The sequence below is a fragment of the Oratosquilla oratoria genome, chromosome 4, assembly GCF_046742065.1.
Source record: "Oratosquilla oratoria isolate Oo_2021 chromosome 4, ASM4674206v1, whole genome shotgun sequence".
Taxonomy (NCBI): Eukaryota; Metazoa; Arthropoda; class Malacostraca; order Stomatopoda; family Squillidae; genus Oratosquilla; species Oratosquilla oratoria.
In genome coordinates, this window is record NC_134780.1 from 84,020,275 (window position 1) to 84,038,043 (window position 17,769).

Genomic DNA, 17,769 nt, shown 5'->3' on the forward strand with positions numbered 1-17,769 from the left:
TGTCTACATTTTGTACGATTGTAATGAAAGTTCACAGCAGCGTCTATGTCGGTGATTGGTGTACCATTTTGTGTCTCAATTATTGTTCTATCTCTTCAGTGAGAGCTTCCCAGTTTGCTCCCTTGTAATTAGTGTATGTGTGTCTGTTCCAACCGGAGCACATCACGTTTTGGTGATGATGATTGGAAAGTGGTTGGATCCGAGGGCTCCAAATACTTAACATGAAATTGTTAGGGTTAAACAGAGGGGATAGAAGATGATGTCAGGAGAGGAGGTAGTGTAGAGGGCTTGATGAGGTATATGTGTGTGTGATTATGGCTGTTGTTCGTGATGGTCAGTGAGTCAAGTTGTGTTTGTAGATCAAACCGTCTGTCTGTAACCGTCAGGGTTGTTCACATACCAGGCCAACGACTTGAGGTTGAAGTCGCCACCCGAGATAATGTTAAGGATGATGGCAATTTGGTTAAGGTTAGGGCTAAAGGTATTTGGAACTCTGGGGGATGAGGGGGGTGACATGTACATGTTAACTTTTGTCATAGTGGTTTTGTTTTGATTTGGATTGATTGGGTTTCAGTGGTGGTGTTTGTAGTAGAGAGTAGACAAACATCTGATTCCTTATATAGCCCAAGCTTGCTGGGAGAAACGGACAAGAAATTGGTGTAAACACAACTTGTGAAAATTGCTTGTTGCTTTGTTATCAGGATTGCTAGAGTATTTATTGTGATAATGAAGTAACAAGCAGTTTTTGCAAATTGTGTTTACACCAATTTCATGTTTGTTTCTCCCCACAAGCTTGGGCTGTATAAGGAGTCAGATGTTTGTCTACTGTTATTTCTGAAGAAGCCCTGCTAAGTGAAACATTAAATAAACTGGATCCCATACTCTGCATTTGGCCTTTTTCCTATAGAAACCTAATCTAACCTATCTAACCCTATTATGAAATTGTAAATAAAATTCCACTTGGCCTTTTTCTGCCAGTACTGAACCATATGATGAAAGTAGTATAGTACACTAGTCACTATATGGTGAAGTAAGTCACTTTTCAAAATTTGAAAAATAAACTACAGTAGTTACTAATGTAGTTACCAGCTGGTAAATATTGTGCATAAGTTTAATGTTTTTAATCAGATGTGGTGACCAGTATTGGTCTGTAGAAAATTTAAATTTTTTACAAAGGCTGACTAATAGGGCCTAAATTCTGGAAATATGTTAAATTCCAGTTTGGTCAACATTGTACTATTATTCTAACTCAAGTGGCTTATTTGCTCTCCATAATCTTGTAGACACCACATGTCTATTCTTTTCTTCTACATATCAGTTGTGTCCATGTTTTTATACCTTGTTTTGAGGCCATGTACATCATGTTAATTACTTATTTGAGGTGCTTCGTGTTAGCAGCCTTCAATGGGAGGACAAATGTATTTTATGATTTTTTTTTTCAGTAGGTTTTATTTTCACTGTAAACTTTGTTAGTTTCTTTACTTTATAATGATTATAAAGCTAGTCAGATAGTTAATCAATCAATCCATTGTCCCTGGTTAATACCCAAGATCCACAGCTTTCAGGAAACTAGCAATGGCCTGAGGTTGGGTCCATAAATCACTTAGAGAAGAGATGTTGTGTTATTGTCTGGGTATTGTTAGTGTGGGGCATAGTAGAATGAAGTGTTGTGTCTTTTGTTTGATGCTTGCATCTTGGGTAGGCTAGCTCAAATCTATATCCAGGCCTATTCTGTGTTGGTATTGCCTTAATGATGGATGGTGTCCAAAGTACATTCATATTTGTGGGTGGATTGCCTGTTAGGGACTCTTAAGATTTAAGATATACAGTAGTTGTTGTCTCCAGATTCTGATTGTACAGCTGCTATTTTGTTCTTCTTTTTCTTTAAAAAAAATATATATACAGTGAAAATAGCATGTTGTGCTATCCTTATCCTTGTTTTTGTATTTATCTACATACATTAAGGAAGGGGACTTAGGATACAAGAGGAATGTCTGTTGAGGAAAGAAGGGAGAAGACAAGATATGTATAGATATACGTACATACATACATATATACATGCATGCATGCATGCATGCATGCATACATACATACATACATACATACATACATACATACATACATACATACATATACCAAGGCTTTTTCCCCCTTACAAGGGAGGTAGCCAAAAAGAAAAAGGCATAAAACCATTCCCACCCATTCCATCCCTAAATACACTCCACCCCCGTCCACCCTCCACCCTCCCTCTTATCTTAGCACCTCCTGGATGATGGGTCATCCCTGCACCTTGTCCACTGCCCTGGGTCAGAGGCAGTGTCGCAAGACACAGCATGTATAGATATACAGTGACTAAATGGATGAGGAAATGGTACAGTTCAGACACATTTCTACTTGTCTATTCTGTATATTTCTTGAGTAGGGGAGGAGGTATTGCCATGTAATGAAGTGGTAGGAGTAAACATATTCTCTGGTGTGAAGGTGCTGTGCCTTGCTGCATTGCCTCTGACCTGAGCAAGTGCGAGGTTAGATAAAGATGACTGTTTATCCATGAGAGGCCAAGATGGGATAGACGATGAATGTTTTTTTTTTTTGGTGGGTTTGGGTCTGTGTAGGTTGGCCTTACACTTAAACTAAGTCACTCCTCTTTAAAAAGGGGAAATGGTCTTTTGGTATATGTGTATACATGCATGTACAGGTAAACGTCGACTTACGATGGCATTAGGTTTCGATAGAGCCATCGTAAGACGATCTCATCGTAAGTCGATCCCCACTCTGTTCCGTGGTCACTGTACCTAGCCTACCTGTATATTAACCACCAGAGATACTGAATATAGCCTATTAAACATGTACAGTAGTTTATTTAATTATCTTTATCCTTTTTACCATATTCAAACACTATAATATGTATTTTCAGTACGGCACTTAAATCTCGCGGGCAGCAGCCAATGCCAGCCGTACGACGTGACGTAATAATACTCGCATCATAAAATATAGTCACCGCTTATATCGATCGTTCTCTCTTTCACCCGCGAATTTTGAAAACCACAGAGAATGGGATTTAGGGCACATTTGAGAGAATGTAAAAACACAGGGGCGACTACAATAAATATAATCAAGACGCAGATATGGCAGCGTCGCGAATCCACTTGCTCCTCATGACGCCTACGTGTGCGGCACCGTATGGAAGGGGTTAAATTATCATATCGTCGTCGTCGTCGTCGTCATCGTAAAGTCGAACAATCGTAAGTCGCGGCCATCGTAAGTCGACGTTTACCTGTACTTAACCACTTCAGTACAAGTCAAAATCTTGTGCACAGTATCGGCTATGATGCATCACATTACTTGTATTAAAAGATATAAAGTCACTGTTGTATTACTCATTCTCTTTTACCCTGAGTAATAATAGATACAGAAAATGTTATCAAACCGGTTCACAGAATCTGGGTGTAACTCGTGTATAACTACAAAAAATATATAATTAAGACGCTGACGCCGGCATCCTCGCATACCCACTCGCTCCTCATGATGCTTATGTAGGTGTCCTTGTACCGAAGTGGTTAATTAAAGGCATTCTCCCATATAGGGTGGCCAAGTCATTCCCTTTGTTTTTGTACTGTAAGCTTTGGTAGTTATATTTTTTAAAGATGACCTTTAGAATGTATAGTACATTACCTAAAGGCCAAAGGTCTTGACTGCATTATAGGTTCATCTGGTAGGGCTCTTAGTTACCAGAAAAAAGGAGAAAGCAGAAAAAGACTTATTTTCTAGACTAGATTTTTATTTCTTTGAGATATATACAAGAATTTAAGAGCCAATTAGATATGGGGAGATACAGAGATGGGACACCAAGTGTAGCTCCCCTTTCTGTAAGATACAACTAGGTAAATACACACACACAAAGAATGACAGAATCAAAGCACACATCCTCATCATACATAGTTAAAATCTATTTAGTAATGAATGTACACCAAATGTTAGGTGACGGAACATACCTCTACCATCACCCCATAACTTTCTACAGAAAACAAAATTGTCAACCAAACTATAGATACCCTTGACTAACTAAAGCGTCATATGAAATATAAGATAAGGCAAGGATAAAAGTAATGGTAAATTTCAGTCCATAAAAACAGTAATCTATTTGAATAATCCCTTGCATTTCAGCAAAAGTTAGATGAAAGGTTGTACCTGCCCTTTGTTACTCTGCTAGGGTCAAAGGTAGTGCAGCAAAGCTTTTGTAATTAGGCCTAACAACTAGACCAGGATGTAACACTTCACCCCATACCATACAACACATAATGGAAGACTGCATTATACACAATCATGCACGCAAACAACACAACATACGCTCTACAAAGGATTTGTGGGAAAACCCAGTTTTGGCTATGGCATTCCTTGGGGAGACGGGACTGCTCGGACAGACAGTCTAGGGAACGACAACAACAACAACAACAACAACTAGACCTGGTTTCCCCTCACCGTTTCTTCACATTACTACCCAATCCACATCCATTCAAAATAATTTGTGGAACAGATGAGAATATTCCTTTGTGATACATCATCCTCATCCACTTGCAATCTTCCATTCTTTCTTCCCTACTTGACAGGCATTCTAAATATTAATAAGGTTCACTTTGCAAGTATGTCATGCAGAATTAGACCCTAAACATATATATATATATATATATATATATATATATATATATATATATATATATATATATATATATATATATATATATATATATATATATATATATTGTTTTTTTCTCTTTACAGGAGTTTGAATCATGGCATCCAAAAATATAAAACTTCGAAAGAAGATTGAGAGAGCCAAATTGAGTAAAGCATATTCAAGAGGTAATTCAGGTATGTGAAAGTGATATTTAAAAGAATCTTGGAACTTATGTATTGCATAGATAGTTTTACATTATTTGCAGTTTGTAGTGTTTGACGGGTAATATTTTAGTATTAGCTATGACTCAATATAACTTAGATTAAAAGAATTTACTTCTTGTCTTTAGGTCTAATGGGGACAATTGTTTTCCTCCGTAATTTTATTGTCATAGGCCTTTGACACTGTGGTGTACCATAGCACTAACATTGTGTAGTTGTTTAACTAGGTGATGATAGTATCCTTGCTTAATGATATAGACTTAATAGATACTTTTGAATTGCAGATTTGAACATAGCTTATGAAATTAAGTTGAATAAACTACGAGCGAATAACCGCTCTCTGGCAAAGGCGCTGGCGGACCAAAAGCAGGAAACGAAATTATGGTAAGTTGTTACTTCACTCCTTGAACTCCTTTGCTAGAATATGTGGTGTCGTCTCTATCAGTCACTGCTCAACCAATGGTTGGATACAGGGATATTCAGATGACAAAGTACATGCATACATACATACATATAGCAAAGGCTCTTTTCCCCCTTACATGGGAGGTAGCCGAAAAACAAAGACATAGAAACCACTTCCACCCATTCCATCCCCTACATAGTCCACTCCCCTCTACCCTCTTCCCTCCATCTTGGCACCTCCTGGATGACGGGTCATTCCTGCATCTTGTCCACTGCCCTGGATCAGAAGCATTGTCGCAAGGCGCAGCACATCTACAGCAAGGCCACTTCATTATTATTACTGTTTCTTGCTGCATTGCTTCTGACCCAGGGCAGTGGACAGGATACAGGGATGACCCATCATCCATGAGGAGCTAAGATGAGAGGGAAGGAAGGTGGGTGGATGGGAGTGGAATGGGTGGGAGTGGGTACTTGCCTTTTGTCTTGGCTACCCTCCATATAAGGGGGGAAAATGTTAGGTATATAGATATATAGAATTATTATTTTGCTGGCTGGGCTGGTTAGTGCGTCACTACTTGTGACGGAGTGAGAGGTGACGGTGGTACAAACCATGCAGTAAGCGAGTTGGACCAAGGGTATGGTTCATTAAATTCCCTGTCACAAATTCCTCTGTGAGGGGCATGTCTTAGCTTCCTGATAAGGGAAGTTCATGACATTAAACCTAATCTGTAAATATGATTATTATTTACTTTATTTTATTCATTTTTTTTTCTTCTCATTCTCTTTCCTCCTCAACCATAGATTATAAGGAGTATCAGTATCATACTTTAGGAACTTTCCTCGTTTAAAAAATATGTCTGGTTGTGGACTTACAGGGTATAAGATGTTAGATATAAGTGTTGGCTAGTCTTAAATATATCATGGATTTCAGGTACGATGAGGTGATAAGTTTAAAAGGACAACTTCAGGAGGCACAGGAACGTCTAGCTGACACGCGGGACAATGGTTTTGAAGGTGCTGTGGAGGCTGAGGTGCTTCGCCGAATTCAGGTGAATAATTTCTGCCTATATATGTTTTAAAGAATTTTATACAAATACAGTTTGGAAATTATGAAGTTGTGCAGTTTAATTAAGATGCTAGAAGAGATATAGAATAAGAATAAACATAGTGAAATGGTTCTTTGAAGTTACTGTTGGCTATGATTCATTTTATTATTGTTAATATAATTATTATTATATGTATTTTTTTTTTAATACATGTATAAATAATAGAATGAGGCTGTGCAGACCACACAAGTCAGTTAAAACTATTTATTATGATATTCATAAACTTTCATTATACATGTATATATACATACACTAAGGACTTCATCCCCCTTACAGGGGGGGGGGGTTTAGCTAGAAGTCAAAAGGCATAATTCCACTCCCACCCATTTACCCTCCACTTCATTTCCATTTGCCCCCCCACCTCCCTCCTACTTTTCTTGGCTCCTCCTGCATGATGGGTCTTCCCTGCATCTCTCCCATTGCCCTGGGTCAGAAGCAATGCAGCAAGACAGCACATCCATAGCAAGGCTGTGTCATAATAGGTGACCACCCCTCTCCATCCCCTCATGCAGAAAAAGAGAAAACAGGGAGAATTCCCTATAGGCTACATCAAAATATTCATACATAACCATTCCATAACCCTCCATCCCCACCCACTCCCATGCATCACAGCATCATCCATATACAACCATTCTTCATTCACCCCTATTTTGTCTTCTCCCTTCCTTCCTCAACAGACATTCCCCTCTTTCTCAATGCCCTTTCTACACCATCCATCCATCTCATCCTCAGTTACCCCCTCCTGTTCACTCCCTCCTCCATTTCCTGCCACATGCAATCCCAAATACGTAAAACTATGCACTTCCTCCAGCCTCTCTTCTTTAAGACTTCCAACTTGCTGCCACCCTCTCCCCTTGTACATCTTATCACTTTATCCCCATTTACTTTTAATTTCCTCCTTTTGCATACCTTCCCAAACTCCTTCACTCACTGCTGTATAACAAATGACTGGAATTGGTTTGTATCACCCCATTCCACAAAATACAGTGTAGCTATATCTGTGCACAGGTGTATATTTTTTTGTTTGTGCAAGCATGTGTGTTGTGAGTATAAGGTGCTACCCAGAACCTCCAAGAATTTCTTCTTGAAAATCAGAAAACTTGTTTAACCCCTTCAATACGGGCCACATCGCACGTCTGGCAGCTAACGCTGCCAGAAGTGTGATGTTGTGTCATAATACTCGGATTATAACAAATAAAGTCACTGCTCTATCACTCGTTCTCTTTCACCTGTAATTCTGATAACCATAGAAAATATGATGAAGCCAGTTTACAGAGTATGGGGGCCACGCAGGTACGACTACAATTAATATAATCAAGATGCCGACGTCGGCATCCTCATATACCCACATGCTCCTCATGACGCCTACATAGGCGTCACCGTATGGAATAGGTTAAGTCCTAATTTCCACCACTTTCAAAGTAGTCACCTTGGACTTCTACCGTATCCAATGATTCCAGTGATTTTTCCCATTGTTGGAAGCACTGCTGGAAGTCCGCTGGCTGTGGTGTGTTCAAAATCTGTTACGATTCCAGTTAGACCTCTTCACTGGTGTTAAAATGCCATCCTTTCAACTGGAGTTTCATTTTAGGGAAGGGGGTAGAAATCACAAGGTGCTAGGTTGGGGAAATAGAGTGGATGTGGGACAGTGACCATGTTTTTTGTGTGGAAGTTCCTCTCAGTGAGCGAGGTGTGGACAGGCGTATTGTCATGGTGAAGTAACCAGTCTCTTCTTTTCCACATCTGAGGCCATTGTTGCCTAAAATACTCCCACAGTCTTCTCTAAACTTTGCAGTAAAAGTGCCTTGTTGCACTGGCTGGGTGTGACAAATTCCTCATGACAGTTCCATGAATGTTTAGGAAAAAAGAAAAAAAAAAAAAAAAAAAAAAAAAATCAGCATCCTCCACAAACTCCTGACTCGCATTATAAAAAATAAAGTCACCGCTCTATCGCTCGTTCTCTTTCACCCGTGAATTTTGATAACCATAGAAAATATGATGAAGCCAGTTTACAGAGTATGGGGGCCACGCAGGTACGACTACAATAGATATAATCAAGACGCCGATGTCGGCATCCTCGTACACCCACTTGCTCCTCATGACGCCTACATAGGCGTCACCATATGGAAGAGGTTAAGTCCTAATTTCCACCACTTTCAAAGTAGTCACCTTGGACTTCTACTGTATTCAATGATTCCAGTGATTTTTCCCATTGTTGGAAGCACTGCTGGAAGTCCGCTGGCTGTAGTGTGTTCAAAATCTGTTATGATTCCAGTTGGACCTCTTCACTGGTGTTAAAATGCCATCCTTTCAACTGGAGTTTCATTTTAGGGAAGGGGGTAGAAATCACAAGGTGCTAGGTTGGGGAAATAGAGTGGATGTGGTACAGTGACCATGTTTTTTGTGTGGAAGTTCCTCTCAGTGAGCGAGGTGTGGACAGGCGTATTGTCATGGTGAAGTAACCAGTCTCTTCTTTTCCACATCTGAGGCCATTGTTGCCTAAAATACTCCCACAGTCTTCTCTAAACTTTGCAGTAAAAGTGCCTTGTTGCACTGGCTGGGTGTGACAAATTCCTCATGACAGTTCCATGAATGTTTAGAAAAAAGAAAAAAAAAAAAAAAAAAAAAAAAAAAAATCAGCATCCTCCACAAACTCCTGACTCGGATTATAACAAATAAAGTCACTGCTCTATCACTCGTTCTCTTTCACCTGTAATTCTGATAACCATAGAAAATATGATGAAGCCAGTTTACAGAGTATGGGGGCCACGCAGGTACGACTACAATTAATATAATCAAGATGCCGACGTCGGCATCCTCATATACCCACATGCTCCTCATGACGCCTACATAGGCGTCACCGTATGGAATAGGTTAAGTCCTAATTTCCACCACTTTCAAAGTAGTCACCTTGGACTTCTACCGTATCCAATGATTCCAGTGATTTTTCCCATTGTTGGAAGCACTGCTGGAAGTCCGCTGGCTGTGGTGTGTTCAAAATCTGTTACGATTCCAGTTAGACCTCTTCACTGGTGTTAAAATGCCATCCTTTCAACTGGAGTTTCATTTTAGGGAAGGGGGTAGAAATCACAAGGTGCTAGGTTGGGGAAATAGAGTGGATGTGGGACAGTGACCATGTTTTTTGTGTGGAAGTTCCTCTCAGTGAGCGAGGTGTGGACAGGCGTATTGTCATGGTGAAGTAACCAGTCTCTTCTTTTCCACATCTGAGGCCATTGTTGCCTAAAATACTCCCACAGTCTTCTCTAAACTTTGCAGTAAAAGTGCCTTGTTGCACTGGCTGGGTGTGACAAATTCCTCATGACAGTTCCATGAATGTTTAGAAAAAAGAAAAAGAAAAAAAAAATCAGCATCCTCCACAGACTCCTGACCATCTTTGAAATGCTTAAGCCATTTGGATGTTCATGCTTGGCTTAGAGCTAACTCACCAAAAGACTCCTGCAGCATTTCCTAGGTTTCAGCAACAGTTTTCTTCAGCTTGGAACAAAACCTTTTGCAGATCCTTTGCTCCTTCACACTCAGCCATGTTGGAGTACATACACAGAGAAGAACAGTGTAATGAAAACAACAAAAATGAACAAACATGTGCTCTCATGAAGATGACACTTGTTAGACTGGCTGCTGAAATACACATCTAGTAGTATCTAGGGGCTGAAGTTCATACTGATACTGGTTTGGGTGTAATATTTAAATTTTTGGAAATTCTGGATAGCATCTTGTATATGTTGGTCTTGTGCCAGTGTATGCCTGTATGTGATGTAAACAAATTTCCAGGTTCCTTTTGATAGTGTTTGTGTGTTTGCCTGCATTCTGTGTATCTGATTCTGTGTTTGTCTTGGTTACAGTTGATGTGGTTGTGTTTACATTAATAGTGAGTTTTTTTTTCAAATCAGAATTGATCAGTGGCGTAGGTGAAGGTAAAAATGATTAATATTAAGATTTGAGTGTTTGCATTATATGGGCACAAGTTATTCCAGACTTCAGATAACTAACATTTAATGGAATGGGGATAGAACCATAGTACTGGCAGAGTGAATGTTTATCTATGAAAATGTAATGTAAGCTGGAACTCACTCATGGATCAGTGTTGATTGGACAATATTTGGCATCTTCATGAAGAAAGATGGATTCCAGGGATTCATGCATGGCCTGAAGGTGTTCCATTGCTGATGTGATCATCAAAGATGAAGAAGTATATTCAAGGAACTTCATGGGCAGTCATCATCTGCAGTGTTTCATGTCCTTGTTTGCATGTACCCGTCAGCTCATTGGAAGATTATGGCTATCGTCGCTTACAATTCCTTACTTGAGATAGTAAGTTTGTACTTCCTCAGGTTTGCAAAACATTAGTAAGTCTTTAACTTCAAGTTAACAAAGCACCAGGAAGATATAAGGGCTGGGGCAATATAGTACTACAGATTTGGCAAGTTAACCCTCTGAGTTTATTTTAGTCTTGTCTGGTTGTGTTTTCTTTGGTAGGCATGGAATTGTTCTTAAGTGGTTAAGGCTACAGGGCATTTATTTTATACATTGCATCACATGGCTTGAACTCATTATGAATTGAGGAACAAAAAAGATCTAAATGAAAAAATTAGTATAAAAATGCTGAACTAATTAGCATAATTTATAAACCAGTCATATCATATTTCTTGTGCTTGTAGTTGCAGTTTGCATTTGTATGCAGCTGTTATGTCAGTTACTCCTTTGTGTGTGTGTGTGTGTGTGTGTGTGTGTGCATGCATGCATGCATGCATGTGCAAGGTCATATGCATGTACAAGAAGCCTTCCCTCCCTCCAAGTATGGAGGGTGGTCGAGTCAAAACATATCCGCATCAGAAAAAGAAATCATTCAATTGTCCCTACCATCTCAGCACTTCAGGGGTGAAAGGTTGTCCTTTCTTTAGCCACACTACATGGAATGAAACCAGTAAAGAGAGGCAAGGCTCTTCCACAGCAAGCCCAACACCTAAAGCTGATTTACCCTCGCTTCTTCACCATACGTCAACCTCACCATCCTTGTAATAACAATCATTACCATAATTTTCAATGCCTTCTCCCTTCCTTGCTCAACAGACATTCCCCTCCTACTCAACACCTCCTTCACCCCATCCATCCATCTCATCCTCAGTTGTCCCATCAAGTTCATTCCCTCCACCAATTCCTTCCACACCTGTTTTAGTAATCTTTCATCACTTATTCTTTCCATGTGTCCAAACCTTCCCAATAATCTGTCATCAGCCCTATCTGCTATTTCCTTTTCTACTTCCATCCTCCTCCTCACCTGGTAACCCCAACCATACTTCTCAGACATTTCATCTCAAACACATTTAAACTTTTCCTCTCTGCCCCTCTTAGATTACAAGTCTCTGTCCCATACAGCACCGTCAGCACAATCATCCATTCATACAATCTCCGTTTTGCATTTATTCCCAGATGCCTATTTCTCTTAGGAATATTACTGAAGGAATTGTCTGTTTCACTATAGGGTGACATTGTTAATTTGTATGGATTTGGTACACAAGCCATGATATCATCAAAACTGATACCAAGAGATGGTGCACTATGCTATGCTTTAGAATGCAAATTAGCAGATGACAAATATTTTCTTCAAAAAATCCCTAAAAAAACTACATACATACATATACCAAGGCTTTATCCCCCTTACAAGGGAGGTAGCCAAAAAGGAAAAGGCATAAAATCATTCCCACCCATTCCATCCCTGAATACATTCCACAACCCTCCACCCTCCCTCTCATCTTAGCACCTCGTGGAAAAAAAACTACTTTTGAGATAAGAACTACTTTTGAGATAAGATATTTTTTTAAACATGGTTTTCATGAAAATGAATAACATTACATAAAAAAAAAATATATATATATATATACCTGGATACGGTGCTTATCCTTTAAGGAGTGTAGCAGAAAGGAGAGACAAGATGAAATTAAAAGGAAGTACCATACCAATTTTTGAAGAGATTTTTGGGCTAGGTTTGGTTACCAAGCGGCAACCACACGACCATATAGATGGGAGGGTGTTCATAGATTTTGTAAACAGGTAGTTGGGAAATGATTCTCGGACTTTTTGTTTTGTAGAAGGACAACTTGTAGGTATTTGTTATTCCCACCCCAGCTCCTATTTCACACACAGGTTAAACAAGGAGATTATCCCTCTGGTCTGTGACATCCCTTCATTGCCAGTCTCCCTCTATACAGTCCTATCTCTTACACAATCTTCTCTGCTTCATTGACATACCATTTGCATTCAAAACTCCTTTCATCTCATCCATCCATCTCATTCTAGGTCTTCTTCTGTTTGTGAGTTAGTAGATATTTGCCAGTGTTTATGTGATTAAAATTGTGTGTTCCTCTTTGAGTGTAATAATTATTTAGATATCACACTTCAAAATAGTGTTTTTACTTTTTTACCATGAATGAAGATAAACACTTAAGGAATTTATGACGCACTTGTTTCTATGTGTCTGTACTGATGGTGTGCATGGCATTGGTATGAACATGCTCCTATATTTATCCCTCCTCTAAGAAGAATTGCATTTTGTTGGGACACCTGAGCATTTATTGCACAGTTGTTTATATGTGTATATTACCTCATGTCATGTTAATTTATTTAGAAAACTTTGATGCTAGATATGTATGCATATATATCAGAGGGACCTTCCTTTGGGGCATGAGTCACTGTATACACCCATCCACCCATCAAACTCCCCCAGACAGCCTTACAGAGAAATCCCTTCTCTGGCAAGCAAGAGCTACATGAATATACATGCATACATACATACATACATACATACATACATACATACATACATACATACATACATACATACATACATACATACGTATTCCAAAGGCTTTTTCCCCCTTACTTGGGAGGTAGCCAAAAAACAAAGGCATTCCATCCCCTACATACTCCACTCCCCACAACCCTCTTCCCTCCCACTTATCTTGGCACCTCCTGGATGACGGGTCAATCCTGCATCTTGTCCACTGCCCTAGGTCAGAAGCAGTGTTGCAAGACACAGGACATCCACAGAAAGGCCGCTTCATTAAATCAGCGACCCCCCCTCCTCCGTCCTCATCCAGCCTTAATATGATACCAGTATAGAATAAGCCTGGCTATGGAAACAAAGTTCCCTAGATGAAATCATCACACATAAAAACACAAAACGGCTCATTATATACTACCAGACAACAACAGTATATCTTGAATGACTTGTGGGCTAATCCAGTGGTTGTTACTAATTACCTGAAACCCATGGGTCTTTTGCGAGAGACTGTGTGACCATGGGTTGATTGACGGACACCTCTTTTGCACCACTGTATTCCTCACCTCTTTATTCCACCATTCACTACCCTTCCTTCTATTCCTATTCAATTTTATCTCGTACACTATTTTTTTTTTGTACACTTCAATTCTTTTTTGGAGTATTCTTTTTCTATTCCCAAGCACCCCCCTCCTCCTCTTTCACTGCATTCCTTATCCATGGTATTTATACTCATTCCCCTTCTCACTTAACTCACATTTAGCACCTGTTTGCTTCTTTCCCTTACATTCACTCACAATTTCCCATTGTAATACTGGAAGCTTGCTGGCTGAGCGGGTTAGGGCGCTGTTACTTGCTGCGAAGGTTGAGGGGATGGCGGTTCGAATCATGCCACTGGCGAGATTGAACCAAGGGCATGGTTCATTAAATTCCACGGTACAAAGCCCTCTGTGAGGGGCACCGTCCTAGCCTTCCAACAGGGGGGAGTTTGTGACGTTAAAAAAAAAAAAAAAAGCATTCCATTGCTCTCTCTCTCTCCTTAAATTAATCACATCCAGAACCCTTAATCACCTTCTTGGACACCACTAATATTTTTTCTACCCTCTCTACACTAAATACCTTGGATCATGTATACTTGTGCACATCTTTCTTTCAAAACAATGAAATTTCAGTACATGATAATTGCATTGTGCCATTATATTATTGTGCATTAGTCCAGTGGCTGAAATTATCTTCACTTCCATGCAGGAACACTCGGAACCCCTGAACTCCGCAATAAACGCAACTATGGAGAATATGGTAGTCGTGATAGACAATTTCTCCAAAGTCAAGCGGCTTGTTGGGACGTTGACCAGGGGCGTGAGGAGCAGGAGCACTAGTTACTTAGGGAGCTCCTCCTCGAAGGTTTCACTCCCAAAATCATCAGGTAATTAATTCTTTGTGTGTGTGTGCATTTGTCATATATTATGGAATTTACAGGCGGGGAAACCTGGTAGAAATATGTGCATCTTGCACCCATTCTGCATGAACCCATACGGTGACCTACCTACCCCCCCCCCCTCTCTCTCTCTCTCTCTCTCTCTCTCTCTCTCTCTCTCTCTCTCTCTCTCTCTCTCTCTCTCTCTCTCTCTCTCTCTCTCTCTCTCTCTCTCTCTCTCTCTCTCTCTCTCTCTCTCTCTCTCTCTCTCTCTCTCTCTCTCTCTCTCTCTCTCTCTCTCCTCTTCTTTCTCCTCTCTTCTCTCTATCTCTCTTTCATCCATTTATGCCTGTTTTATTTTATTTTTTTTTCTCCGCTCTCTACCTTGTTCTACAGATATGCCTCATGCATCAAATGTCACCTTTACTATATCCATTCATTATGAACCTTTTGTATTATAGAATGCTCCTTAGAAATATATATTAGAAAATTTATTCTAGAAGGACCACCTGCTTTTAACACTGAGTTATGGTCTTAATCACCAGTGATGTTATTAAGAATTACTTTTACAGGACCAAGAGAGCCAATGAAAAGTAACGGTGGCCAGGTAACCTTATCCTCCAATGTAAGTGTTTCCGCATCTGGGAATAACTGGACATCAACACGCTATCATCGGGTCCTGCCCATGGTGGAGGGTCACACACTTCAGCCGGCTATGGTAGCTATTCCTAAGGTTGACATTCAGGAACTTTGGAAGAGAAAACAGGAAGAGAGAGCACAAGGTATGGCAATATGACATTTTGGTGAGGTTAGTAGACTACCCCTGTAACAAGGGGAAGGTGCATTTTGGTACATACAGTGCTCGACAAAAGTTCGCGGCGCCTCAGCAAATCTAAACAAAAATGCACAAAAATGTAATTAATCATTATATTTATTGGATTTTTACTCACCTAATACTTGGTTGGGAGTCCTTTGCGCTTTAACACAGCCTCAAGACGACGTGGAAGTGAAGCAGCTAGGTTGTGGAGGGTTGAAGGCTCCAAATTATCCCAGATTTCCTGAATGGCTGCCTCGAGCTTGGGTATAGAGCTGACGTCTTTGCCTTGTAACCTCTTCTTTATAATGTGCCACAAATTTTCAATTGGGTTCAAATCAGGGCTATTACCTGGCCAGTCCTTTATAAAGTTCACTTCACAGTCGTTGAGCCAAGTAGTGATGGATTTAGCAGTGTGGCAGGGGGCACCGTCCTGCTGAAAAACTGTGGCACCTGTTTTTTCAAATGATTCAGGTAAATTTTCACACGGAAGCTCCAAGTACACGTTTTGGTTCACTTTTAAGTTCTTGGGTAACACCACTAATGACCCCAAGCCCTTGCCGCTGAAACAGCCCCACACCATTAAAGTATCAGGGAATTTGACAGTACCCTTGACGTACCGAGGGTCAAGCGGGTCACTTCCATGTCGCCGGTACACCTTTGCACCACGGTTACAGGTGACACTGAAGGTGGCCTCGTCAGACCACAAAACGTCAAGCCAGTCGTCCTCAGTCCAGTGAGAGTATTTCTTGGCAAATTCAATCCTTCTGGCTTTCTGCTTCTTGGTGACAAGTGGCTTAGCAACAGGCTGGTGACTCACGTACCCAAGCTCATGCACCCTTCGTGACACTGTCCTCACAGACACCTTGTGGATAAAGTTGAGACAAAAGTTCGCAGCGCCTATACAGTGTAAACAAACCCTCAAACTATACGCCGCTGCCAGACAACACCACTCAGTTGCCACGTGGCTGTCATTGTGAGAGAGTGTCTGCGGTACATTTTTTTTGGTAGCTCCAATCCTGTGACCTTACCATTGCCTGTGACCTTACCATGGCCGATGCAGCTTATAGAAGCAAGCAGTTAATAGCCCAGATCATTGCTCTACGTGAATCAGGCAAGAAAACGAAGGAAATAAGTGAACAGTTAAGCTGTGCAAAGTCTACATTGAGGAAGTGGTGTGCACGTGCAAGAGATTTGCCAGATGACATTTTGCCTGCTCACAAACCACGCTCAGGACGCCCTAGAAAGACTTCTACAAGGGCAGATACCATCATAAAACGAACTCTAGAGGCATCTCCTCGTAAGACAGCAAGGGTAGTGAAGGAACAGAACCCTGGGGTGTTTGGTGAGGTGTCTGTGAGGACAGTGTCACGAAGGGTGCATGAGCTTGGGTACGTGAGTCACCAGCCTGTTGCTAAGCCACTTGTCACCAAGAAGCAGAAAGCCAGAAGGATTGAATTTGCCAAGAAATACTCTCACTGGACTGAGGACGACTGGCTTGACGTTTTGTGGTCTGACGAGGCCACCTTCAGTGTCACCTGTAACCGTGGTGCAAAGGTGTACCGGCGACATGGAAGTGACCCGCTTGACCCTCGGTACGTCAAGGGTACTGTCAAATTCCCTGATACTTTAATGGTGTGGGGCTGTTTCAGCGGCAAGGGCTTGGGGTCATTAGTGGTGTTACCCAAGAACTTAAAAGTGAACCAAAACGTGTACTTGGAGCTTCTGTGTGAAAATTTACCTGAATCATTTGAAAAAACAGGTGCCACAGTTTTTCAGCAGGATGGTGCCCCCTGCCACACTGCTAATCCATCACTACTTGGCTCAACGACTGTGAAGTGAACTTTATAAAGGACTGGCCAGGTAATAGCCCTGATTTGAACCCAATTGAAAATTTGTGGCACATTATAAAGAAGAGGTTACAAGGCAAAGACGTCAGCTCTATACCCAAGCTCGAGGCAGCCATTCAGGAAATCTGGGATAATTTGGAGCCTACAACCCTCCACAACCTAGCTGCTTCACTTCCACGTCGTCTTGAGGCTGTGTTAAAGCGCAAAGGACTCCCAACCAAGTATTAGGTGAGTAAAAATCCAATAAATATAATGATTAATTACATTTTTGTGCATTTTTGTTTAGATTTGCTGAGGCGCCGCGAACTTTTGTCAAGCACTGTATGTGCAGGGCCCTCACATGGGGAAGGGCGGGGGGGGGGGGCATATGCCCTGGGGCGGCACATTTAGAGGGGCGGCAATTCTAGTTTGGACATGCCGCCCACAAGGCTGACAAAATAATTATAATAAAAAAAAGGTCGAAGGAGCCCTGAATATTTTAC

The 17,769-nt window shown here is 40.8% G+C and overlaps 1 protein-coding gene across 6 annotated transcripts in view; it reads left to right on the top strand.

Annotated features, from left to right (window-relative positions):
* The window catches only part of LOC143025004 (uncharacterized), a 45,551-nt gene that overhangs the window by 13,284 nt on the left and 14,498 nt on the right, over positions 1-17,769 (top strand). For 5 of the 6 annotated variants that reach the window (XM_076184608.1, XM_076184605.1, XM_076184606.1 and 2 more), the window contains 5 exons: positions 4,783-4,872; positions 5,184-5,283; positions 6,233-6,350; positions 14,455-14,632; positions 15,196-15,405. In XM_076184608.1, the coding sequence (XP_076040723.1) occupies positions 4,794-4,872; positions 5,184-5,283; positions 6,233-6,350; positions 14,455-14,632; positions 15,196-15,405 (685 nt within the window). In that variant the 5' untranslated portion in view covers positions 4,783-4,793. Of the gene's footprint in view, positions 1-4,780; positions 4,873-5,183; positions 5,284-6,232; positions 6,351-14,454; positions 14,633-15,195; positions 15,406-17,769 lie in introns of all 6 variants that reach the window. The other variant, XM_076184603.1, reaches the window with a different exon arrangement.